General features: G+C 34.0%; 3 protein-coding genes across 3 annotated transcripts; 2 read left to right on the top strand and 1 right to left on the bottom strand.

Moving 5' to 3' along the window:
• Positions 1–10,787: 10,787 nt before the first annotated feature.
• On the bottom strand, positions 10,788–11,484 carry LOC116339709. Its single transcript, XM_031765740.1, has 2 exons — positions 11,353–11,484; positions 10,788–11,270 (listed from the first exon to the last, which is right to left on the bottom strand). The coding sequence occupies exons 1-2, from the start codon at positions 11,395–11,397 to the stop codon at positions 10,974–10,976; spliced, it is 342 nt and encodes a 113-aa protein (XP_031621600.1). The 5' UTR covers positions 11,398–11,484; the 3' UTR covers positions 10,788–10,973.
• Positions 11,485–15,407: 3,923 nt separating this feature from the next.
• On the top strand, positions 15,408–21,508 carry LOC116339813 (probable 4-coumarate--CoA ligase 3). Its single transcript, XM_031765872.1, has 6 exons — positions 15,408–15,663; positions 18,875–19,275; positions 19,359–19,432; positions 19,501–19,887; positions 19,965–20,432; positions 20,515–21,508. Exons 1-6 carry the CDS (start codon positions 15,523–15,525, stop codon positions 20,655–20,657), a joined length of 1,614 nt encoding a protein of 537 aa, XP_031621732.1. The 5' UTR covers positions 15,408–15,522; the 3' UTR covers positions 20,658–21,508.
• Positions 16,287–18,356, top strand: LOC116339814 (probable cytochrome P450 6d5). The gene is made up of 4 exons (XM_031765873.1): positions 16,287–16,404; positions 16,463–17,298; positions 17,365–17,535; positions 17,610–18,356. Exons 1-4 carry the CDS (start codon positions 16,295–16,297, stop codon positions 18,035–18,037), a joined length of 1,545 nt encoding a protein of 514 aa, XP_031621733.1. The 5' UTR covers positions 16,287–16,294; the 3' UTR covers positions 18,038–18,356.
• Positions 21,509–26,325: the final 4,817 nt, after the last annotated feature.

Genomic DNA, 26,325 nt, shown 5'->3' with positions numbered 1-26,325 from the left:
CGCTTTTTTCTTTGTTTATTTCGAAATCAAGTGAGAGAGATTTGTTGTAACCCTAGTTGTAACCACTTTACTAGAATGCCCTTTAAAATCACATGAAACAGAAATCACGGGAAAAAGTAATACCGTTTTCGAATTTAGTCAAAAAGGAAAAGAAATTTAATAAACGACTAGAGCTATTTCTGTCTGTTAAAGGTAATTAAGTAGAATTTAATTTAAGATTTAGAAGTGGTTAAATCGAATAAAGTTAATTGCTTTTCATAAAAAAAGATTAAATCTACCACAGTTTGGTTACGATATATCATGGACTCTCACCAATTTTACTTCGTCTTTGTATATAGACATTAGTCAACTTGCAGGCGTTTTTTTTACATTGTAGCAATGAGAGTAATCTTTTTGGCTTCATTAAAAAAACTTTTTATTATTTCGATAAATATGACTTGCATTGATATGAAATTGTTTTAATCGAAATTCATCGATAAAAATTGGGAGTCGTCAATCATTTCATTTCTCGAACATTGTGCGAAAATTGTTTATGTTCGAATGTGATTCTCTAGCAAGTGCAGCAATGTTGCATTGTAAAGTGTATCGATAAATAATTCAACCTCATTCTTGCTTAATTAGATTTGAGCCGAAATGCATTGCACAATGGGAATAGCATCCAAGTTCATAAAATAAAATGACACGAATCGATAATTGGGTAAAATTCATTTTTGGTCAGTTTAATATGGTTTGTAAGCGTGAACGTATTTCCACATGAAAATAACACTAAAGCAACCAAAAAAAAAAAAAAAAAGAAATAACATGGCCGATTACAATCGACACATGTAGTAATTTAATAATGGCACATAATTACGGCGTATAAAAATCCACCATTCGATTGGATATAAAAATTTACATTAAAAGTGCCAAAGTAACTCAAAATTAAAAGTGACGCAAAATGCTTATTTTGGAGAAGGCGTGATTGATTTTTTTTTTGTGTTTGTGGTTTTATGTTGATTGCGGTGAAAAGGTAAATCGTATCCAATTCGATAGCGCGTTTTGTTAGCACTTCTTTTGATACACACGTTATTTTTGGCGATTCATTTTTTTGTATTTTACAAAGCAGCGGGTACAGAGGCACACATTGAAAGCGAGATAAAAAAAGAGTCTGAAGATTGGTCGGTCGCCCGAAAAGCAGAGATTGGTTTTATCGATCAGCACAGCGCCTACGTAAACCAAAATTAACACTTGTATACACGTTTCGTGTATTTCGGTAGTAAACTTTTATGACATAAAATCGAGAGAATCGTTGCGCATCGATGGAAACCTTTCGGAATTGCTTGATGACAATGTGACAGTAATTTTTCAATTAATGACAAACTTCATGGCCAATTACAATAATGCCAATCGATCTCGTTAATATCAATTTAAAGAAAGGCTCTCGTCGCCGTTTTGAACACTGTTTTGTTTGGTCGCTTTTCTTGGGAGAATGAATTCGTTGTGGCGAATGGAATTGAGTTCTCACAATTTCGCAATGAAATAGCTATAAATTGATGCCCTTCGTTTAACCTCTGCATTTGAAAATGTGGATTATTTATATATCGAGTGTGTTTGCAAACAAGCGCTTGATTCGATATGATTTTGAAGTCACCAATTGAACACCAAATTTCTGTTGTATTATGCTTTCAAACAAGTAACTGCCGGGCAAAGTAAGCATTTGGCAAATGCGCTTTTAACAATGCAAAACTATCCATTGCCATAGGCTATCTGATCACGAACTAGTACAAACAATGCACAATTTTCCATTCCTTGTGTGTGCCTTGTGCTGTGCCACAATCATTGTTTTTTTCTCTCTAATTCCAAGTAAATCACAATGAACCCATGTCACCGGAGCATCGATTTCGTTTTAACACTTTGAATAAAAATGTTATTGCCAACAACTATTTCTGTGCATAAAAGACAATGGAATTTCAATGGTAATGCTGCAGGGAGCTTGATCATTTCAACAATAACAACGATTATGGAGTTTGAATCAGTTTATCGTGTTCAACTTTCTGAATATGAACAATTTCATCTTGATTAAGAATGGATTTTTTCTCAAAAAAATTATTGGACGTTTTTTTTTGTAATCAATTTGTCAAAGAGAACAGACGATTCACCTGAATGAGTCTTCGTTAATTGATTTCTTTGAAAAGAATGGTCATTGACAAAAATGGTCTGGGCTACTGAATTTAATCAATACCAAAGCATCGCGTGTGGCACCAAGATTTTAAACAAAACGATTCAACAAGACAAATTGAGTGTTTTTCGTCAGTGAATGGTGTCCTAAAAAAACCAATCCCATTAAACATTTATTCGAATTGAGTTATTTAGCCATTTTGAATGTCATAAAATCAATTTGATTGATCCACATGTGTGTTATTACAATCGATCACGAATTATTGTCTAATATTTTGATTGAAGCAATTGTATCTAAGCCAGGTAATATATCTAAAAACTTGTACACTTAATCTTGTTTTAGATACATACCTACATCGAGCTATGAAAAAAGGTACAAGGAATCGTAATAAATTGTCTAAAATTGATCGATAAATTGAAATTTATGAAATTTACATAAATCAATTCGACCAAGCGGCGAATCCAATTGTTAAAGGCGCTCAGGTTCACTCTTGTTCATGCCAAAACAAATACAATAATCGAATAATACACAATGTAAAAGAAAACGGAATATATTTATTGCGTTTTGTTTTGGCGAAGCGCCCGCCTTTTCGTTGATAAACCTCTTCGTGTACATTACATGCATGTTTGACAACGAAATTTAAGCAGGCGCACACCAAAACAGTACTCTTTTTTTATTATATTTGGCACTCCAAAATGCATTTCGCGTGGCAATTTTATGCTCGAGCAATTTAAGAGCTGCAATAAATTTGGCTCCATGAAATGAATGAAGTTGTTGGTTGCGCTGCGCGCTCAGAAGAAATTTTCCACTTGTGTAAAGCGACACCATTTAGTGGTATGTACGTTTAATTTTGATAATAATAAAAACGCAATTTACGAACTATTGTTTTGTTTAGTGAACGGTCATTTGGTTTTGGTCGTTTTGCTAAACGAATCATATAGCATAAATCCAAAAGACACTTTATCGGTAAATCCATTGCGATGGGGCTTGATGGATTTCACGGGAATTTTTCTTTTATCGCGATAAATTACAATTATGGAAACCGAACGTGTAAGGACACAAATATTTCGTAAGCTATAAAATATCATTCAGGCGTAAATTGAAGTTTGATTTAATCGTTTCACGCCGAAAATTTACCAATATTGAGTGCATCGAAACCGTTATTATCGCATTGATTCGTGGTATTTACATTCACCAATCACCATGGTTGGTAAATCTTTGATCGAGGGTATTGTGCAATCGTGCTTTAATTTGATTCAAAATAGAATCGAAAAATTCCTACGCACATTCAAAACGATGACTATTGACTATAGGTATCAAATGAACTGCGACAATATTTGACTATCGTTTGGAGTTCTTTTTCAAATCCATTGAGACAATCATTTTCAATATTGAATAAATTCCCGAGTGTGAAAACATACCGAACCATCATTTTTTTTCTTTTGCAAAAAACCCAGAGTGAGCGCATAAGCACATCATCAGTATGTTGCAGCGGCGTGTGTCGTGAGTCATACCATCAGATAGAGCGTTAGATGTGTGCGATTTTCGTTTGAATGCGACAAATGCAACGTGCTTTTTTCGCATTTGATTCGAAGTGGTTTTATATTTTGTTACTATTGCCGTGGCCGTTGCTGCCGTTGTTGTTGTTCTTTGTGAAACAATTACTCTTCCCATTGAGTACAATTGTGATCTTTTTAACATCACACATGAAGCCGCTTTGCTTATCTGTATATAATTTAGTGGTTGAATTCATCGTGTGCGCAGCGCATCAATGAACAATTTCAATTCACAAAATGCACATTTATTTATGAAATCTCCATCTACTTAAAATCCCATTGTTTTTCTCATATCTTGCATCGCGCTCGCGCGCATCATCCGTTTGCTGTGTATTGTGTTTGCCGGTGTGCACACACCGTTAGAGGCACACCGTGCATTTTTCCGTTCCAAAACTTACTACTTACACTATCGTAATCAATAAATTTCAATATTCAATAAATGCGCTTACCTCGTCGAACCAGCACAAATGCATTTCGCCAAACATATTTATGTACTTTGACTGAATTTTTAATGGATTTTGTGAACAGCAAAGGGCAACTAAGACAGTAGTTTGACTTCTGTTTCTTTCATTCTCTCTACAGATTTATCAAAATTACTATGCAAAACAATCTTTTTTCGCATTTATTTGCATCATTTTCATTTGTTGTTTTCTTTTTTTGCAACGAATTACCTGCTGCTGTAGCCAACTGTGTGATCGACTGAAACAAAAAGAGAAGAAGACTTAACGACTGTTTTCGCGGAATTGAGTTTCATTCCACAGTAGACGCATAAATATTATCTTTAAAATTAGAAATGCAAACCAATCGTTACAACTGAAGTATGTCTAACCCTTTCTATTTAAAGTAACAAATGCAAATGCCGTAATTGGCCTGCATTTACATATAGAAAATGGTTGTGCATACAAAATCGAGTCCTTGAAATGACAAATAAATTCACACCGAAATATATTCACTTGAATGTTGGCCAAATTAGCGACAGGTTTCCATAAAAATGTTTCCAAAATAATTCACAAATTCTCTCGCTGTGGCGCCGTTCGTCATTTTAACTGTCTATCGATACGATTTATAAGTGTGTGTACTTGCCTGGACGGTAGGATCAAAACAAACAAAAACTGGGTTAAAAACGATGAACTTTCGAAATGGAAATCGAAGCGAATCCAATGTTGCTTATTTCATGTGGTCATAATTCAAGAAAAGAAATAAATACACATGAAAATGAATTAAAATACAATTTTTACCGTCGCCAACATCGTTGAAAAATTTTCATTCAATATTTATAATCGATAATGTGAAATTTACGCGTTACTTGACAAAATCGCCACATTTCGTCCCGTTTGTACCCGTCTACAAATATGGCTTTACGAAATCGTTACGAATTTTATGGAATGATCGAATAAAAATTAAGTGTTTTCGTTTGGAATTCATTGGAATTCAGCGTGAGCAAGAGAATGAAAAAAAAGAGGCGAAAAGTCAGTTTGGCATCAAAATGTGAATGTGATTATTTGTTGACAGAAACTTTTGGTTCGATGTGATGCATCGTCTTTATCGTATAAAATTTATGCACATTTAATTTCCATGGCAGCGCGAACATGGCCAATCAAACGGTACTCTATATTTTATGGAAATCAATATTTTACGGTTGTCTCTCTTTCAAGTTCATTCGGCGTACGGCTGCGATGAATACAAAAAAAGAGAAGAACGCAACATTACCAAGAAGAAGAATACAGATTACATCGTCGATATGCGGTATTGAGCGGTGGTTTCAATGCCATTGCATCGTTTGTCTTTTCAATTTTGTCAATATGCGCTGTCAATGAGGTTTATGCTTGAAAATGGTAAAATTGTCCATAAGAAGTGCCGACATCTCAACACTTCCGATGACAAATTTATGCATACATAAAATGTTGTACCATTTTATCATTGGATGCGCGTTCAACAACCAATAAATATTGGGATTATTTAAATCTAAATTGCTATCACATCACGAGGTGAATTCTTGCATATCGTTTGCGAATGGTGAGCGCGTGTGCGCCACACATTTTACGTTCAACAATGGGATTTCTATACGCCACGATAAGCTGATAGAAAGACACTTCCATGCAAACCATGAAACATTCGAAGCGAAAAAAGGTACGCCAATTGCCCAATGATTGTGTTTGGTATGCTGTCAGAATACTCTGGTGGTATTTTATTGCAAAGCGTTTTTCTTTTTCCTTGGTGTTTTTTTTTTTCATTATAATTTCACAATGTACACATTGAGCCAATTCCTAGATAACGATTTAAATCGGAACTTTACGCCGTATTCAGATAAACAGTCGCTCGCGCATTCATTCTGTACGCAAAAAACCACGATGAAAACAAACGACCGCCTTTGACGGCCTTTGAGGTGGTCATAATAACTTTATTCGCTTACTGATTACGGAAAATGTCTATTAATTTAATTAAAATAAATTTCACTCGTTGATATAGATTACTTGGATCCATTTATTTTATTTAAATTATTTCTTTCATTTTGGAACGAAGAAAAAGTGGCGCCGACCAAATGGTTTTATCATTGGCCGAGCGTGCGACGGTGCCGGAATTCCACTGCACAAGTGCGTTCGCATAATCGTAATGCAGAAACACTTGGGAGGTTGAAGTTAAAACAACCATTGAAATGGCAATTACAGATAATTTTCATGGCAAGAAACACAAACAAATCAATTCGAATCAGTGAGCAATCAATTTGTTTCATGTTAATTTTATCGGATGTGGACTTTTGGTTTGCAGTGCACAAACTTTCCGCATGTATTTTTGCACAGAAACCGTTTCTTATTCGGTGTTGCTCTCAAGTGTCGCTTTAAATCCAAATCAAAAATTCCTACTTATCCAGATGTATGAAGAAAAACATTTACTACACTCTACACTAAATCTGTACACAATAGTCTACATACACTCATATCAGCTCAATCAATTTCAAAGGTATTGAATTTGTACAAAACATCATAAAAAGTGTATAAAACTTGAAAGAATATGTATTGTTACGAAATTTTGCTTGAAATTATGAGCGAAGACCGGGCGAGCTATTGTAGAGCCATGGTGTTGTATATATTCGGATTTATGTAGACAAAAACCATCAATTATGCTTTGAGTTTAAGAGAAGACGCTGGAATTTTCACAATTGACGAGAAAAAAAGAAGCCTCTTTAGTTTAAATTGTACTCTCAATTAAATACGGCATTTTATTAAATGGTTGGTGACATGTCCATGTCCATGTTTTGTTCATGCCAAACGTCTTGAAGCTATTTCCGTTCAGTTAGATTTGTTTCTCACCCGCTCTTTTGTTTCCATTTCTGAATAAAATCAAATAACATAAATTAATACGTCCAATGAACGGTCGAAAATGACAATAATCTGAAAATATCTACACGAAAATGATGCAATAAAAATAATGAAAAAAGAGGCAAGTTCTGTGCGCCGCACCCATGAACTTTTTTTTCTTCTTTAAATCGCAAGCATATTTTAACATTGAGAATTGTATGCAAATTGTCAATGGGAATGGTTGTCTTACGTATATGCATACGGCTAACAATAGACAAGAGTTTGAGTTGGAATTGTCTTTTTCCTGTTTGTGGAACAAATTGTTTTTTGTAAAATCTGGACCATATACGCTTTTTTTCTCTTTACATATATTCTCATTCTGTGTTTTTGCTTGTTAGTATGTCAATCTTTCTCTCTCCCTCTCTTGCTCTCTCCTTCTCTCTTACTATCTTTCTCTAGGTAGGTATCATTATAGTTCGTTGAAATGGGTTCAATTTATTATTTCAATCGTTTTCCTTTGATTGTTGTTTTTTTTATATTCGAAACACAAAACAAGCCATTTTAAAACAGCAAATCGTTGAACATATTAAATTCGAATAGTTGTTTCGATCAAATTATTTTGACAGCTAACAAAATGCCATGCGAAGAGGAAATAAATCGCATTGAACATGTACATTTTTTTCGGTTCTTTATTTTTTGTTAAGTTTGTGTCGTTGGCGTATCGAACGTGCAACTTTGCCGCCGTTCTCTGTGTGGAGTAAATTTTGTCTCGATGTATATTTCATCTATGGCATGGTGTGTTCGAGAGAAGATAGACAAAAAAAAACCTAAAATTATATCATGTTGCTAATTAATAAACACGTTTGGTAGCCAATCTAAAGCATTACTCATCGTTTCGTGTGCAACGCGATTTCTTCTTTAACTTTTAAAACTGCGCGCGCACACATACATATCATGTTTTCGATGATCTCCCCAATGGTTTTTGTGGTGCACGGTGTAAAAACATAAATTATTTCGTTGCAGTCAACCGACGTACGTGGAGCGTCTACCGTGCGAAATAAGGATCATCAAATACGCGCTTGCCTGCCACTCACTACGAAAATAGCAACAAACGATAACGCTCACTGAACATATTCAACACCATGCAATATTTGTTAAATGATTTGCTTTTTCTGGCATTCGTTTGAATGGTTGAACTAGAATGAGATGAGGGGGGCCAATAGTCGAGCAAACGAAATGAGTAATGCACGCGCAAACAAAATACGACGGTTTCGATTAGAGTAAACGTGAAATGATTTGTTTTGCATGTGCAACGAAACGCGTTTCGGACATCGCGTTGAACATGTGCCGTGCACTGTGTTGTGCAGACGGAACGGGCTGGCTAGTCAACTAGATATCGAATGAGACCGTGTTTTGTTTTGTTCCTATTCCATTTCACTTTGCATAAAGATCATTCGTTGTGTACCATCAATGGAAATTGGCTACAAATTATAAATGAAATGTGTATTGCGTGGGCTCCCCTTATGTGGCGCACATTCAACTCAATGCGTACACATATTCATTCGTTTCATTTGCACGTTTTTTTTTTCATTCCATTTTCCAAACGGTCAAAACAGTGAAAAAAAAGAAATAAATAAATGGCTTGGAATAAGTAGAGTTCTAAAATAGCATCGTTGCAATGTTGTTCGCATTTTTTGCTGCTTTCATCTTTTTATCTCCTGCACACATAACTCCTATGTCTGTTGATGATGCTAAAAATGTGCGTTCAGTCTAATATATGTAAGCGGGTGAAAAATTTCTCAGAATTATCTGGCTTTAGAAATTGCTACTTAGACTTCATAAAAATGATATGAAATTGGTCCAAATGAACGATCGATTGATGATGATGGTACGCCTCCGTTGTGTCGATGCCAAAACCGTATCCTACTCTCACACTCTTTCTTTTTCATGCCGTATGACTAGTTAACTCTTCGTTTGGCTTTCAACATTGTTTTGTGTTTGTGCTTTTGTTTGACGAGATTTGATTTGCATGTTCGGTGCGCACACCAGTTGTCTTGCCACATTGTGTACGTGTGTGCGCGCGCTCTGCCACATTTCAGCAAAAAAAACACGGCAGATAACAAGATTAGTGACACGAAAAACGAACATAACTGCCAAATGGGAAGCATACAGAGAAACAAAAAAAACGCTTAAAAATAAATTGTTGAAAGAATACACATTGTTTTATGGTGCGAATGCACAAAACATATCTGTTCACGCGTGCCCGCAAAACTCGACATGATAATATTTACGATTTGTTAACCCACACTCCATTTGGATTGTGTGATAAAAGTTGAATCTTTCGCAAACGAGTAAACATACAAAATGTATGGCTACAATTGATTTGTGTAGTCGTTTGCAATGTGATTTGGATATGTTCGTCCAGGAGAAGAAGGGAGGCGAGCGCACGTAAGTGTGTGTATGTGTGTGTTTGAATACATCGGTCATCATTCGCATTCAGATATTGTATTTGTTCACCGGCTGTGGACATAAAACAGTGCTATGTTACCCATTATTATTGAACAGCAAGACATTGGATCGAATTGGAACGTGATTTGAGTGTGCTGTGTGATTGCATCGAAGGCGTTGAGATCTTAAATTATGTTAACAAATGATATAACATCGTTGGCTCTTTTGTTTGACTTTTTGCAATGATCGGATGCACATTTTTACCGAACACGGATTTCTATAAATGGGCAACACACGGCGTCACAAAACCTCTATAAATTTTGCTACCAAATGGAATTCGATTCAGCCCAGTTCAAGAAGCACTAAAAATTAATTCAAACACAAAATACACGTACGGAAATGCAAATCATCTTCAAGCGACCCGTGAATCTGACTTTGATAATAACCGTTATTAATAAACAATTTCAACTCGACGAGGATTCATTTCAAATCATATGTCATGAAAATCGTTTTCGTCTCATCTACTTCCACCCAATGAATTTAGCAACCGGATGGAAGTCGATGTACTAAGAAATTTTACTACGAAAACCATAAATTATTCAAATTTATGCAATTTGTACGCAAAACTGTATTTTCTATTTTCTACTGTTCTCTGAAACGGGCACGGAGCATGGTGAGTCAAAAGGAGCCCAATGCCAACTAGAAGAGAAAAATATTATGTGAGCAATGACTCGAGTCATAATCATCGACCAAAATATATCATTTTAATTTTAAAAAAGTAAATAAGTTTTATTTTTATATCAAAAGTATAAATAAATGGATTTGCTTATTCATCATTGCACCATATCAATTTTGATATGCAATTTCAACAAAATTAATGCTTTTATCAGTGAATTCGTCATTGTAATTCTCAACTTGGTCACAAACTGTTATTCAACTTAAATTTAGTATCATTTGAGACGTTTTGCAGAACACATAATTTGAATAACATTTTTTTTTATTATAAGAAAACTTCTATTTTCACATGTTGACACATTCGGTTCAGTTGAGGTATTTATATTAAATCAGTATAGTTGAAAAAGTGTTTGAAAAAATTCATTTGAAAGTATTGAAACAATCATATTGGAATATATAATTCAATTTATTTCCATAAATTCAGAGACAAGAACCGTGTTTCACGTTAATTCTTTAACATGCAAAATCTAAGGAACATTCTATACTCTTTCATTCGTAATTAATCGAAAAATATTTTTTATTTTCTAACCTTTTCCATCATAATAACTTGTTCGCAATAAAAAAAATTCACAAATTAATAATAATTACATCTATTACGTGGATATGTTTATTTCGAAACAAATGTTTATTCGTGAATTAAGAAATTCTAAATACATTGAGGACGAGGCCGAAGATTTTTTTATGAATTATGAAAGTGAAATATATAATTTTTTATTATGAACATAAAGACATAAATTATTATCATTTATTTCACATTTTAGACGTCTCTATTAGCTTTTATCTCGAATTAAGTTCTGCAATAAACTTAGCTCTGCTTCGTTGTTCCTTCCCTTTTTTCAAAATTTCTTCAGCCGGATATGGCAGTGGTGGTAGTATACTTTTTGGGTTACGTTTGGCAGGATATTCTTCGTCATCAGAGACTTCTTCCGTGACACAAGATATAAGTGCCTCCTTTGCGCCTTTGGCAAGTTTACCCAATTTCTCACCAACAACATTCTTGCCTTTTTTGCTTACATCGCCCTTTTTGACTTTGCTTCCGCTATTTCCCGCATCTGCCAATTCAAAGTTCAGTATCTGTAACAAAAAAAATGAATTTGGGTTTTTTATTCTAGAAATAAGCGATTTTCTTAAAAGTTTCAGACAGATTTCAACTCACCATGAACAAAACAACAAAGAAAAATGCGAACTTGAAAAAATTCATTGTGCTTCAGTAATTTACTCGTAATTCACCAGGCAAGATCGAACTGTTCACCAGGCAAAATCGAACGAACTTTTATACTCTTCATCGAAAAATATCTTTCTGTAAAAACTTGTTTTTATCATTTGCGATCATTTGAAATATTTGTATTGATACAGTTGGATTGCACGTGTAAAGTTTTTGAAACATCGTTGAAATTAGAAAAACAACGAGGACGAGTCGCAACTCAAACAAATTATTGAAATTAGACAAAAGAAATCTAATGATGATATATTTTACCGTTTTACAATTCATATTCAAGTTTGTGGAGGCTTTAAGGCTGTCTACGTATTGTTTGTTGAAATTCGCTTTATTTTATTCGTAAATTTCAAAGTCTCTCCCCCCAATGTGGATATCATAAAAAAAGTCAAACAAACCTTAATTAATCAATTCAGCTTCGAACAATACAATTCGGAAACACTAAGGTCTGTTTTCAATCCAAAACGTTGGAAAAATGTTTTATTGTATTTAAAAATTTTAAATTCAAAATTTGAATTAAAATAAATTAATATGCCAACAAATATAAGAATTCGTCGGTGAATATCGTACCGAAATACTATCCAAAATGTTAAACAACTGCACTACGACAGCATTTAGTTTCATCTATAGTCAATTTCCACAATTATCATCAGATTGGGGCAAAGTTGTGAAAACACTTTAGCACAATTGCAAACAGCTGTAACGTATACCTTAAACCATGCATTTCTTATTTGGTGGCTGAGTGATAACTTCACGCAGTATCAAAAAGTAACTATACTAGAATTTCGTGAATTCTCGTGATCATTATTATTTATTCATAAAAAGTGAGGAAGTTATAAACTAAAAAAACGCCAAAGAAATCTCACATTAAATTGGAAAATAATAAATAAGAATTCTTCGCAACCGACACGAAATTCATATTATGCTCTTCAAAATGAAATATGTCTTTCAATCGTATATATATTGCTGTTAAAGTGCGATAAAATTGAATTGGCCTAAGGGCATATCAAAACTTACTACGTAACTGTGCATTTTTCATTTTGTAGCTTCTAGAAATGCACTTCGTTTTCTTTGATCGTTTAAAATTTATTACATTGTTGATGTGTATTTGAATGTAGTTTGGCGATCGTTTGCTGAAAACTCTTGTCAACCAAACAGTGGGATTTGGCTCAAGAAGATATTCTCCTCTACATGAATTACAAAGAAAAAAAGAAATGAATTTCAAACGGGCCGCTTCATTTACATTTCTGTGCGTTTCGTTCCACTGTTTTTCATGTGAGTTTGAATCCTTTCAAAAATCAAATAATTTATCATGTACATTTTTGTTGTTGTCTTTCTCAACATGCAAATCATGACACAGTGAAAAATCGCTGCTTTCTGTGCAACGTTCGAAATTCACAAACTTTGATTATTTACGACATGTGCATGCCGAAAAAAAAATGAAAGCGTGTACATGAACACTATTGTGTGGCGAGAAATGACTACAATCAGGTTGCGAAAAGTGCATGTGATGTAAATTGCGTTCAATCAAGTCATAATTTGATTTTGCTTATCAATGGCCGTAACTTGTCGCTTCGAAACGGAATGGGGCGAAGCATTTCTGCCGCCCACGCCTCACAGTATCTTTTGGCAAAAATATGTTGACATATTACTTTGGTGTGTGTGTGTGTTTTGCTTGTGGCTCGATGACATGAAATGCTTATCACTTAGGCAAAAGTCCAAAGCCGACAATTTCAATAGCGATTAACCGTATTTAGTGGGTAAAAAACACACGTTTGATATGATTCTTATTACTCGACAAAACGACATTTGATAAAAGTTCATTTATAATAATATCAATTGGTTATATTTGCGTTCGAGCATTTACGACTTGTGGTGCACACCGTTATGTCCGTCGTCAGTTATAAGCTATTTAAATTGTTATCTTTATGAAAATTTCAATGCAATACTAATCCGATATAAAGCGCGCTGTAGATTCGTTATAGCTGCAGGCTGATTTTTAAGCCGTCAATCCACCACTAGCCACTTGATGTTTTCTTTTTATAACGATTCGAATTTCATGACGAATGAAATAGATTTTTAATCCTCGTGATATGTTTCCCTTGCAATTCATGCATCTGCACAACTGTGAAATATCCATTGACTACAATAAAATAAAAATAATGCTTTAATCTTTTAATGGATTGACGTGTGTACCATTCTTCATTTGCTATGGCTTTTAGAGATACTATAAATGAAATGCTGCCGATTGTTTGTTACCGCCAATTACTTTGGAACGTTCTATTTGACTAATAGCATAGATAATGGAACGATATGAAAGTGACGACTGGCGCGCCAGATCATCATTTCAGCATCATTGCCAATGCCAATATTTGCAAATGTGCAAATGTTTACTCGATGCACTCGCCGCTTTCGACCTGCATATCAAATTGGTGGCAGTTTAATAAATAATAAAAAATGCCGTTGCAACCAATTCCATTTATATAATTCATACAATTCCTGTTCCGTACGATCGCCGGTGTTCGCAATCTAACTATCAAAATAGATTGAATTTATTAAAACTATTTTCATAAATTCCATTAATTTAACGATCAACTCGAGATCGAATCGATTTGAATACGCTCCAGCTATGTTAATTAATCCTTTTTCACGTGCAGCATCAACTTGAGACGCGCGCGCGCGCAAACACAAGAGTGAGACCATGCGTTTGCAGATTGAGTGATAACGCCTCATTGCCATTTTGCAACGCATTTTAATCTTTTCAAGTAAAATTGAGTTTTCTCTCTGCTCATTTTCAATAAATGTGTTTATTTTTACGTATTTCGTACGCAATTTTTAATTAAAATTTGACTTAAAGTTTAATTGCATGTCGCTAACTTACTGCAATGTAAAATGAGAATGAAAAAAAAAATAAAACAAATATATGCCACCAATTCAAATATATGTAAACACATCGCGCTACTACATGATGACACATACCGTAATCGCAAGATACACAAATGTAACTGGTTTTTCTCTCGCTTTGCACACGCATGCATTCTGATAAGTTGCTGATTAAATATATGTCGAAAAAAAAACATAATATTTTTCACCAAATCTTTATCAAACATTGCACAACCTATGACTTTTTTTCAACAACGACACGATCAAATGTCTTATTCAAATTCAATTCCGAATGACACATTTCATCTGTCATCAATTTGAAATTTCGTCGAAACACACAATATTCTAAATCTTTCGCACATTTTACAGCCGATAAAACCAGTTCCATTTGGATATCTCAATAGAATCTCACACATTTTGAATCGGATTGAAAAGCGTCAACTGGTGACGCTAAGGGCTATGGAATTTTCACATTTTTCTCTTATTTTTTTTTAAATTCATGAATTTAATTAATTCAAATGAATGAAAACGGCAATTTTACTTCTCAATGAGAACATCAATCAAGTTCGTTTTTTGTTGTTGTTTCGGTGGCATTTTCATTCTTCTGTAAACACAGTCGTAAAATTAAAATTTGTGGTTTCGGGGAAAAATCTTTCAAGCATATAAAAATGTCAGACCCGAAAAAAAATAATTTGATCGCTTTTTAATTAAAGAAAAATAACCAGTTCATTCATTGAATTGAAACTGAAAAGAGACTGATGATTTTTTTTCTTTTTTTTTTTGAAATAGTAAGACAAAAGGGTCACAACAACAATGACGCATTTCTCAAATGAATGATAAAAATTGGTTTTATCTCATTTATCAGTCCACAGGCTATATATTTCATATAAATTTGGGCAATTTTATGATTCGCACCCGATAAACATCTCCAGCGAGAATGATTTTGGTTTTATTTGCTATATACTTCACACTGTAGATCTTTTACGATTCATTTTATCTTTTTACATTCTAATATCTGATGTAATCATACATGTACGTGAATTTCTTGTTATTCATGGCAAAAATTTACACAACTTATTGAATCATCACGATCATTTTTTTTTCAGGTCATATTTGAGCTTCGTCGTCGAGAACGATCAAATCATTTCAGTCAAATTGCTTCTTTCGTACAAGTTAGTGATACTTTTTTTTCTCAAGCGAGCCATTTTTTATGAACTAGAAGACAAGATGTTGGAAGTTGGTACAAAATTTAATGTCGAAGAAAAATTATGGGAGGGCCCCGAAATAAAGCCATTGTTTAATCCAAATGTGTCGCTTGGACAAGTTATTATCAGAATGCTATCGATGCATGGACCAAAAGTAGCTCAGGCAAGTATCAATTGATAAAATCCAATTAATTTCCTAAAATGTATGGAAAAAATAAAAAAATCACAAAATTCGAGCGAGTCCAGATAAACAAGTGTCCATTCAAACAATTAATGGAAAACTTGAGTGTGTCACAAGTTTGACAATAACAAGTACAAATAAGTGTGAAAAAAGACGATAAGTGAATAAAATGTAAATCGAGTATCAGTATTAAACGTCTAGTTAAAAAAAAGTGTGTAAATACGCAAGGTTTTGCAAACCCACAACAAATCAATAATAAAAATTGGAATTTCATCATCTTTAGTGTAATGGAATCATATGATTTAATAGTCATCGTATATCAGATAGATCATCTATACAAAATAGATGTAAAAGACGCGACAGAGCGGTGTTGACATTTGAGATCTTGTGCATTCAAAGTACTATTTACATTGTTGATTCTGCAAGTGTTACATCTTATCGTTTTCGTGTGGTTCACTGATAATAATTCAACAGCTTCGGTGAATTTATAACTGTCTATCCAATTGTTCTATTTATCTGATAAATAGAAATAAATATGTTATCAATTTCATCGTCGTATAAATATACAAAATATTCGCGATGATACTCAGTTCGACGATATTTACTCGAAAAAATGTCATTATTAACGTTATTAGTGTTAATTGCAACAACCATTTTGGTTGCAAGATTTTACATTCAGTACGCTTATGGTTATTGGAAACGAAAAGGAGTCCCATTTATCAAGTAAATGTCCAATTATCATGTTCGTTAAAATCACTTTATAAATTATTAATAATTTAAGACCTACGTTCCCGTTTGGTGCGTTTGCAAAGGCATTTTTGCAAAAAATCTCGATTGATGATCAAATCAAAGAAGTGTACAATAGTTCCACCGAGCCGTTTGTCGGCGTTTACAGTTTGCTAACGCCTGTATTGGTGATTCGTGACCCCGAATTGATTCGAGCCATTTTAATAAAAGATTTTTCAAGCTTCCCGTCTCGTGGATGGTATGTAAATGAGGATGTGGATCCAATGGCACACAATATGCTCGTTCAAAACGGCGACGCATGGAAAAATTCACGAACAAAACTATCGCCAGCATTTACAACAGGTCGATTAAAAGCAATGTTTAACACGATAATCAAGTGCGGTAATTCACTCGAATGTTTGATTGATGATTACGCAAAAAGTGGTGACGTTTTGGAGATACGTGAAGTATTTGCACGATTTGCAACAAATGTAATAGCATCCGTTTCGTTTGGCATTGACATCGATTGCATTCGCCATCCGGATTCAGAGTTTCGACAATATGGCAAGCAATTTTTTGAGCCAACCATTCGAAATGCTTTGCGTAATACTGGTTCATTTTTTGCGCCGTCACTCGCAAGATTATTGCGATCACGATTTGTCGATAAGGATGTAGGTGATTTTATGATTGACACGGTGAAAAAAAATTTAGAATTTCGAGAACAGAACAATATTATACAGAAGGATTTCTTTCAATTGTTGATGCAATTGAGAAATACGGGCAAAGTAAAAGATGATAACGATGATTGGAGCACAAATGCAACGACATCAGGTGAAAAATTAATGAGCATCAATGAAATTGCTGCACAGTGCCATGTTTTTATTGTAGCAGGTTGGTTGGAAACAGTGTTGAACTTATTTTACAACAACCACAATAAAATTATTTCAATTCCGACAGGTTATGAATCAAATTCAACAACCATGTCATTTTGCATGTATGAATTGGCCAAAGCACAAGATATTCAACAAAAAGCGTACGAAGAAATTGTTGAGGTTCTCGAAAAACACGACGGCCAATTGACATACGATGCACTTGCTGATATGAAATACATGGAATATTGCATCGAAGGTATTCATGATTACTTTGAGAAAAAAAAACGTTTTTTTCGTAATTGATTTTCCGTTGTATAATTGTCTTTTTAGAAACTTTACGAATGCACACCCCGTTTGGATTCTTCACGAGGCGATGCGTAAATGATTATAGAATACCAGATACGAATGTTGTTATTGAAAAAGGTACACAGGTGATGATTTCGGTTGATGGCATTCAGTATGATCCAAAATACTATGAGGATCCATTGGAATTTCGGCCCGAACGTTTCAGCGATGAAAAGGTCTCATTTGCTGAACGACCATTTCTCTCTTTTGGCGACGGGCCGAGGTATTGTATTGGAATGAGATTCGCCAAGCTGCAGACAAAACTGGGCATTGTACTTTTACTGAAGAAATATAAATTCGAACTTAACCCCGAATATCATAAAAAGCAAGAGCTCGAGATGAATTCGCGGGGATTAGCCAAATTGCCCACTTATGGAATAAATTTAAATGTTAGCTTCCGTGAACAGTTGTAGCCAGTTGCACACCATTGCTGCAAAGACACTTAGTTATTAGCGCCATCTAGTTCGTGCGAGAAAAAATCTTCATATTTCACACACGTACTATTGAGTTACTTCACTATGCGCCAGTGATACGTGTTTTGCAGCAACCCAGTGGCCAGTTGTAGCACAATACACATTTTTATTGTATCAATCAAGTTTAATAAACGTTAACGCTAGACTCTGAAGTCCAAATCTTTTGATAAAGACGATTTAATTGTTTTATTTTTGTTGGTCGGTGTGCCACTTAAGCGCATGTGTATGTACTACGTACACATATGCAGAGGTTTTGCAAAAGCAACAAAATCAATTGCGCAAATAAATATCGCTGATAATGCACAAAATCGTAAAATAATCTCAAGTTGAACAATTAATTGTATATTTGAGAATGGAAATGTCTTAACGAATATCAACTACTGCTTTTGATTTACAGAAAGCGAGAGCAGAAAGTGAAAAGTGAGATTTGATGACTAATTTTTATTCAATTATATCACTATATCAAATGAATGCTGGCATTTTTCCCGAAATGCCAAAGTTCCCGAATGAATGACACACTTTCCCGAAATTGAAATCCCGAAGTACTAATTTGGATAATTCGTACTTATAAATAACTACCGCGTTACGCTACCGTAACTGTAGCGTAATAGTAGTGTAACCGTAGCATCCGATTCAGGAATCAAACTCATTTTAAAATTCGGGAATTTTGCTTTCGGTGAATTGTCCCGTCTCCTATTTAATTTAAAAATATCCTTGAAAACGCTTTAATATGACCCTTTTGTTGATTTAAAAAATATATTTTAACATCAATTACAGATCAGCGATGATTTTGGAGTCCAAACCACATTCAATGAGATCTTGATCAAAACGATTCGAGCTGCTCAGAATCTACTTAAAATGAATATACCTTCAAAGAGTGTTTGTGGTTTTTTTGCAAGCAACAGTCCTGACTTGTCACCGATTCTATTTGCGTCAATGTGTTTAGGCTGTCCAGTGAGTGCACTTGATCCAACATTTGGAAAATCTGAACTCAAATCAATTATAAGCATAACAAAGCCGAAAGTATTCTTTTGCGATGTCAACTTGTACGATTTGCTTGAAGCAGTATTAAACGAATTGAATATCGCTGCAACTATATTTACATTTACTGGACAACGAAGAAAATCAATGCCAATCGAAACATTATTTGCCGAAACAAATACTGAATCGGACTTTCTGTGAGTATTTTACAAAAAGAAACAATTCAAATATCGCGTTTCTTAAAGAATCATTATTCGATCATTTTTTGTTAAATCGATAGTCCAATTGAGTTGAATGGTGAAAAGGAGACGGCCGTCATCGCTGCCTCGTACGGAATCTGTGGGACATTGGAAGGTAACAAATGAAATTAACATTACATCAAAATCTTTCCTTCTTCAAAAATCGTTTACTCATGTGTTCAGGCATATGTTTATCTCACACGTTGATACTGGACAAAAGTACTCGTTTGAGTTCGATTGGTGGTGGCGATGTTCTACTTGCATTTTCATCAATTTATTGGTTGTCTGGCATTGCTAATTTACTTAAAGCAACTTATTATGGAGCCACCCGAATAATAACCACCAAATCCTATTCACCGGAATACCTACTGGAAATTATCGAAAAGTATAAAATAACGCACATTTTTGCATCGTTGCAACAAATCAATTCGGCGTTAAAACACGAAAATATTGAATCGATTGATTTATCGAGTGTAAAATCCGTGGCTTTAAGCAGTCGAAGAGTTCCGCACGTTGATTATGCAACTATTCGGAAATTCTTCAAAAATGCTGTGCCTTATAACATGTTTGGTAGAAAAATGTTTTGGTTTATTCTAAAAAAATGTTTCTTTATTTTCATATGTTTATTATCATTTAAATGAATTTAGGATTGAGTGAACTAGGCGGGGCTATTTCAGTTTCGCGTGGTTTTCAATTGACTTTAAATGCATATGGAAAGTTAATGAATGGTATCAAAGTAAAAATTGTCGATGGAAATGGAAATCGATTGTTGGTTGGCGAAAGAGGCCGAATTTTTGTGAAAAGTGACTATTATTTCAACGGTTATTATGGAAAAAGTGGCATCGATGCAATCGTTGATAAAGAGAATTTCTTGAAAACGGGTGACGTGGGCTATTTTGATGTGGATGGATATTTGCACGTACTTGGTCGTGAAAGCGATATGATTCAATATGAAAATGTTCAAATTGCACCAGAAGAAATCGAAACTGTTCTGCATCAACATTCGGCCATCAAGTCTGCCTGTGTAGTCGGTGTGAATAACTTGGTTACGGCTCTGATTGTTCGAAATGCAAATGCATCCATTTCAGAGGAGGAAGTTTGCACTTTGATAGCTGGTACTTTTTTAAAATATATTCTATTTTATATTCAAGAAAATCCCCAGAAAAGAAAGTAATATATTCCTTTTCCATTTTGCAGGTAATTTTGCCGATAGTTATAAATTGCGTGGTGGTGTCTTTTTCGTGTCTGAATTGCCAGCAACCCAATCGGGAAAGATTATTCGAAGACTTGCAAAGGGAATTGCTGAAAAGGAATTTGAATCCCATTCCAATGCTTCGTAGAACGAACGCATACCATAATAAGCAGAAAAAAATCGCCTTTTTTGTTCTTAAATTAGAATTCTATGTTGTTTCCCTCTTGTTTGTTAAAAAAAAAGAAAAGAAAAACAATTGGTTGATTTAACGACAGTTGTCTCTCATGTTATTTGCAAAACTATATAATATACGTGAATAAACCGAAAAGTCTTGAATCAAAGTCCATGTGTATTGTGTGTGTATTGAAGGCATTTAATAAATAAAATCGAAATGAACGTTCGCTGCAGCGCATATTGCTTTTGAAATGACATTCGTCCGTTGAATGTGATGAATGTAATACCGCTACTGAGATGACGATGACAAGCACAAGATGAAGCTGAGTGCTGTAGCAATTGCGTTGACGGTGCCTTATCAAAATTCAGAGCACAGACGAGCATTATCGTTGTGTTTTCCATTCGATGTTGTTCGTTTTGTGGACTTTTTTCTTTCTCTTTCTCGTCTGCGTTGCTGTTCTGTATGATTGTAATTGACCGTTCGAAGAACATAGAAGTAATAGGGACATATTTAACAAGAAGAAAAGAGTTGATGTCGATACAGACCGTGAGAAATTTTAAGACTATTTGAATGGTGAAATTGTGACTTTTTGTGGCCAAAAACAACAAAAAAAGTGAATACAAGCAGAAAGACAGAATCAATGTAAGGATCGGACAAAGAGAGCCAATTTAGATGGAATATTTATATATATGCGAACAATGACCACAACAACATTATTAAATTACATTCGAGAGTTGTTCGATGGAAAGAAAACTCGCTGCGATGATGACAATATGATATTTTTATGTGAAAATGAATCATTTGCAATCGTCCATATACACCGTTCGGATCGAAAAAAAAAGAATTTACGTCGACTTAAACAATAATACATTGTAACAATAAAAAGTACGGCCGATAAACAACAAAAAATGGCATTGACTTTGATAAATAGAAGCCAATCAACGGGATTTTCTATATCATCTATCGATATTATGCTGTATAGCTAGAATGTCATATAAAATTGACAAAAAATATGAATGCACCATCTCCAAGTCTTAGAAGCTTCCGATCGGACAAAATGGCACAGTTGGATAGACGCTAGAGATCAAATGAAAACAAACAAATTATTTTTAATCACTTCGTTTGGATATCAATAAATTGTTCGATTTAATCGTAATATTTGTACAATTCAGTGTGTCACTTCAAAGGTAAACCAAGATTACCTCCAGCCGTGTGATGAATCGCTTGCACTGATCAGCGGCAAAATATCAAATAGTAAATTGATCAAAAAAAGAGAATAGAAAAATTAACCACGTCAAATATTTCAATAAAAACCGATTTGATCGTCATTATGATATAGAAAAAATTGTCATTTTTTGCCTCGTAAATTTCGTAACACCTATCCATTTTAAACCACACATCGAAAGTCCAATAATTTAAAAATGAATCTTCCATTTGGAGATTGAGATTTTGATGGGTTAGTTTGATTTTAATTAACTCTCATTGACTCAAATCGGATGTGATTTATGGAATTCGAAACTACTTTCAAACGGGTAATTAAAAAATAAATACTGAAACACGGTCCCAACATACTATAGTGAATCCACAAATTTTCTTCTTGTCATTGTGAGATCGAAATATGATACAATCAGACCTGCCATTGAAACTCATGAGCACGGGTAATCCGTGTGATTCGCCATTCACACGGCATTTGATGGAGATGCTTCAATCTTTTCCTAATACAAATGAAAACACTAATCTTTTGAATCAAAAACTTTTTTTCGTTTTTTTGTGTGTATTGAAGCTCGTTAACGAAACTAAAATGCAAATGAACATGACAGTTTGACCACATTGAGGAATCAAATAAAATCCAAATTAACACGCTCGTTTACAACATCCGAAACATACGTTAATCCCTTCGAATGCATCGACAATATTAGATTTTTTATGCAGCGATCTCTCAGCCGTTTAAATGGTTCATCGGTTACCGTTTTTTTGTTTTTATTTAAACACCAAACATATATATCTTCGAACATATAGATTTAATTGTATAATTCACTCATTTTATTGGACTTCCTTTAAAAAAAAATGTGATTCTACTACCTGATGCATAAAATGCTTCTGCGCTTTGTCTCTGCTTTGTGACATTCAAATTCAGTGCATTGTACAAGTCAAAGAGTTAACAGTTTCTTTACGAAAGATGTTTTCCTCGTTCTCCTCTTTCTCTTTCTTGCAATGTTTTTTTCTTCTGTTTATTTGATTTCTGGAGAATTTTCCGTTTTAATTTTGCTGTTGTATGTTTTGAGCTGTATTTTCGATGGTTTTCGCCTGTCAGATTAAACCATATAACTCTGTCGATGAGCGCACGCATGTTCATCACACATTGATTTATAGAAAGCGGACGGAACAAACAGAATATTTAATCCGATTGTGAGCGCGTATGGTTTAACTTGACCCGCATGCGCCTTGTTATTAATAAGACGTTTTTCGATCAAAACACTGATTAAGCATTGAGCAGTGAACGAGAGTAAAAACATGTCTCTGCAGATACAAAACAAACAAACGCACGCATACAATGCTCTTTCTCTCTCTCTCTCTCTCTCTCTCTCTCTCTCTCTCTCTCTTTCTCTCTCTCTTCGATTCAGGTGAAATATTGATATGGTTTAATATTTTTTTTTTTTACTTTTTTCGGCATTTTTTTCGTCGTTATTTTATCATTGGAGAAAACAGTAAACGTGCCGCCGATAAAAAAATGATCAAGATTTTATGCATGCAGTTCGATCGAACGTGCTACAAGACATCGATTGTATTTCATATGAGCGCATGCTCACGACATGCACCAAATCAACATTTTTGTAATTGATATTCTCTTTCAATTTTTCACAACAAACGAAATACACAAAAAAAGCCGTTCATGAATTATTTGAATTTTATTCTTATTTTCACATGCAGTTTCGAGCATGCAGTGAAGTGGCTCCAAAAATATTATGAATCAAGTTGAATTCAGATGAGCTTGTTTGAACTTATATGCGAGAGCACCGCTGACGAAAAGTTGATTTGTTTCAATAGAGTGGAGACACATTAGTCAATCGCCCGTTGCTTGTTTTGAAATATGGATCAAAAATCGTAAAATACCTTGTCCGGTCTGATGCAACGTGAAATGTTTAAAAATACCGTCACTGACGCCACCTCAGTTGGATGGCACTTGTTTTGAATACCGAATCGATTAATGTTTCAATTAACACCGCTTGAGGTGCAATAATTTTGAATTATTAACATCTGACTTCATTATCCTCTAATAAGAACAAAACGATGCAATTATTTCTGAACAAAAGAAAAACGAAGATTTTTGTTGCTTTTTCAATGCTTCATTCTTTCTCACTTAATGTCAAAAGTAAAATAATATTTTTATGTTAATGAACATATTCGCTCAGCATTTCAATGTTAGTCTTGATTATAAAGAATGAAACAATTTTTTAAAATCATCTATGCATCAATTGAAATTACAATTGTTAATTGCAATTAACAATATCCATTTGATATAATATTCGTACATCATTTTTGTGTTAATTGCGTATTTGAAATCTAAACCACATAATATATAGGGGCGATGTATGCAGTTTGGGAAAGTCAGACATTTCGTCTTACGGCCTAATAAATTAATTTTTTTTATTCAGCCGTTGGGTAGCCGAACGGGCTAACTGCCCGTTCTGAATCTTTCTGAATCTTTTGTACCATTTGTCTGTTACGGAACCTTTTCCAACATCTATTATCTTTCAACAAAGTTTTCAAATAATGTACGCAACAATGTAACAGAGAGTATGTTGAAACAATCTATAAGAATTATATGAAAAAGACGTAACAAATCCAAAATTCAACGGAGTCAATGACCGTCTAGAAAGTTTTCGCTTTCACCTTAAATTACAATTTCATCCCAATCGAGTTACTACAATTAACGACTTTGTTGACATATTACATGTGTAAGTTTTGAAAACAAATACAATTCTGTTTGTTAAACAAATGAGATATTATTCATAATTGCATGTTGCAAGACGGTCATTTATATCTGTTGGTAAAAAGTTTCCTCTGTAAATAACTCAATTAAAGTATCTACCGTTCAATTATAGTTAAGGATACTTTGTGTTGTTGTCTGCTTGATTTTTTTTATAAGACCTCTCTCGCCACATTCGGGGAACAGTCAATCAATACCATTCAACTAATCTGATTCGGTGGCGTGTGTGAAAAAAATGGATTTGAATCGAAAACCATTGTACACTTGTCGTCAAATCTTGACTAAATTCTGTGTATTTCCTGCGGACAAAGAAACTGGCGCATTCAAGAGATTTTCATACCAAATGTTTACTTTGATAATATTCTTGATCATTTTAAGTGTTTCGGTTGCAAGTTTGGCTTTCTATTTAAAATTCGTGACAATTGATTTGGAGCGAAGCCTATACGCTCTTGTTCAAATCGCAGCATTTTCTTCAGTCACATATGTGATCATTATTACATTCTTTTTGCGCCACAGGATGACTGCTATCTTCGATCATTTGTATGAAATCTGTGAAATGTGTAAGTATTTAATCATTTTCACGGAAGGTCTATTTAAAAACAACCATAAGTTTATGTATTTCAATTTAGATTCAAGCGATAGTTTCAATAAATTGCTAAATGAAACCAATCACATATGTGCCCGAATTTGGGAGAATTACCTTAAATATTACTGTTTCGGATTCCTTGTCGCAACTTGCACCATGTGCTCAGTTTCATATTTGATTTGCATGATTAATAGTGGACACTTTGATACTAAATACATGTATTACCCATATAAACTTACGTATGTATACTTACTTTCATTTTTAGAATCAAAATAATTCTTTCTTTTTCGATGATTTTCATTTTCGAAAGATGTTAATGTCATTAATAATGAGATAAGTGTTTATTTAAAATTCACACAGATTGCCTTGGAACGATGAAACACCAATCGGATACATTGCTGAGTTATGCTACACAATTGCAACTGCCGAATCATATTTCTTTGTTAATGGGACACTTTTACTGCTTTTCATTTCAATATGCCTATATCATAGAGTTTTTTACGAAGAATTTCGTTTTTATACGAAACAATTGAATCGTCATGATGAAATTCGAAATCATAAGAAGTTCCTTTCGAAAATAGTTCAGTTCCACATTTCAACTAAAGGGTGATCGTGAATAACAACGAAATATGTCCATTTTTAATTAATATTTGATTTTTATAGGTGGTTTTTGGAAACAGCAGATCTCTACAGCGCATATATTATGGTTCAATTAATTTGTAGCATGCTTTTTCTATCCGGTGTTCTATTTCAATTGGATTTGGTAAATTTTGAGCTTGATGTATTGTTTTTACGAAATCTATCATTTAAATTTATTTTCAAGGAATCAAAACACATCGATTTTAATCTTGGCATACTTTTGATTGCTAGCATGACGAGTTCAGCGAATCTGTTCCTCTATTGTTTCTTTGGTAAATTAGCCAGTGACAGTTATGAAAAGATGAACAAATGTTCATTTGAATCGAATTGGCAAGATCTCTCAATTGATTTACAAAAGTATTTTATTCTTTTGATTGGAAACACACAAAAACCACTGCATTATGGCTTTAATATTGCTACTTTGA

The sequence above is a fragment of the Contarinia nasturtii genome, unplaced genomic scaffold (assembly GCF_009176525.2).
Source record: "Contarinia nasturtii isolate CC-2019 unplaced genomic scaffold, AAFC_CNas_1.1 Cnas_scaffold_533, whole genome shotgun sequence".
Classification (NCBI taxonomy): domain Eukaryota; kingdom Metazoa; phylum Arthropoda; class Insecta; order Diptera; family Cecidomyiidae; genus Contarinia; species Contarinia nasturtii.
This window is presented reverse-complemented; position numbering and strand designations above follow the sequence as displayed.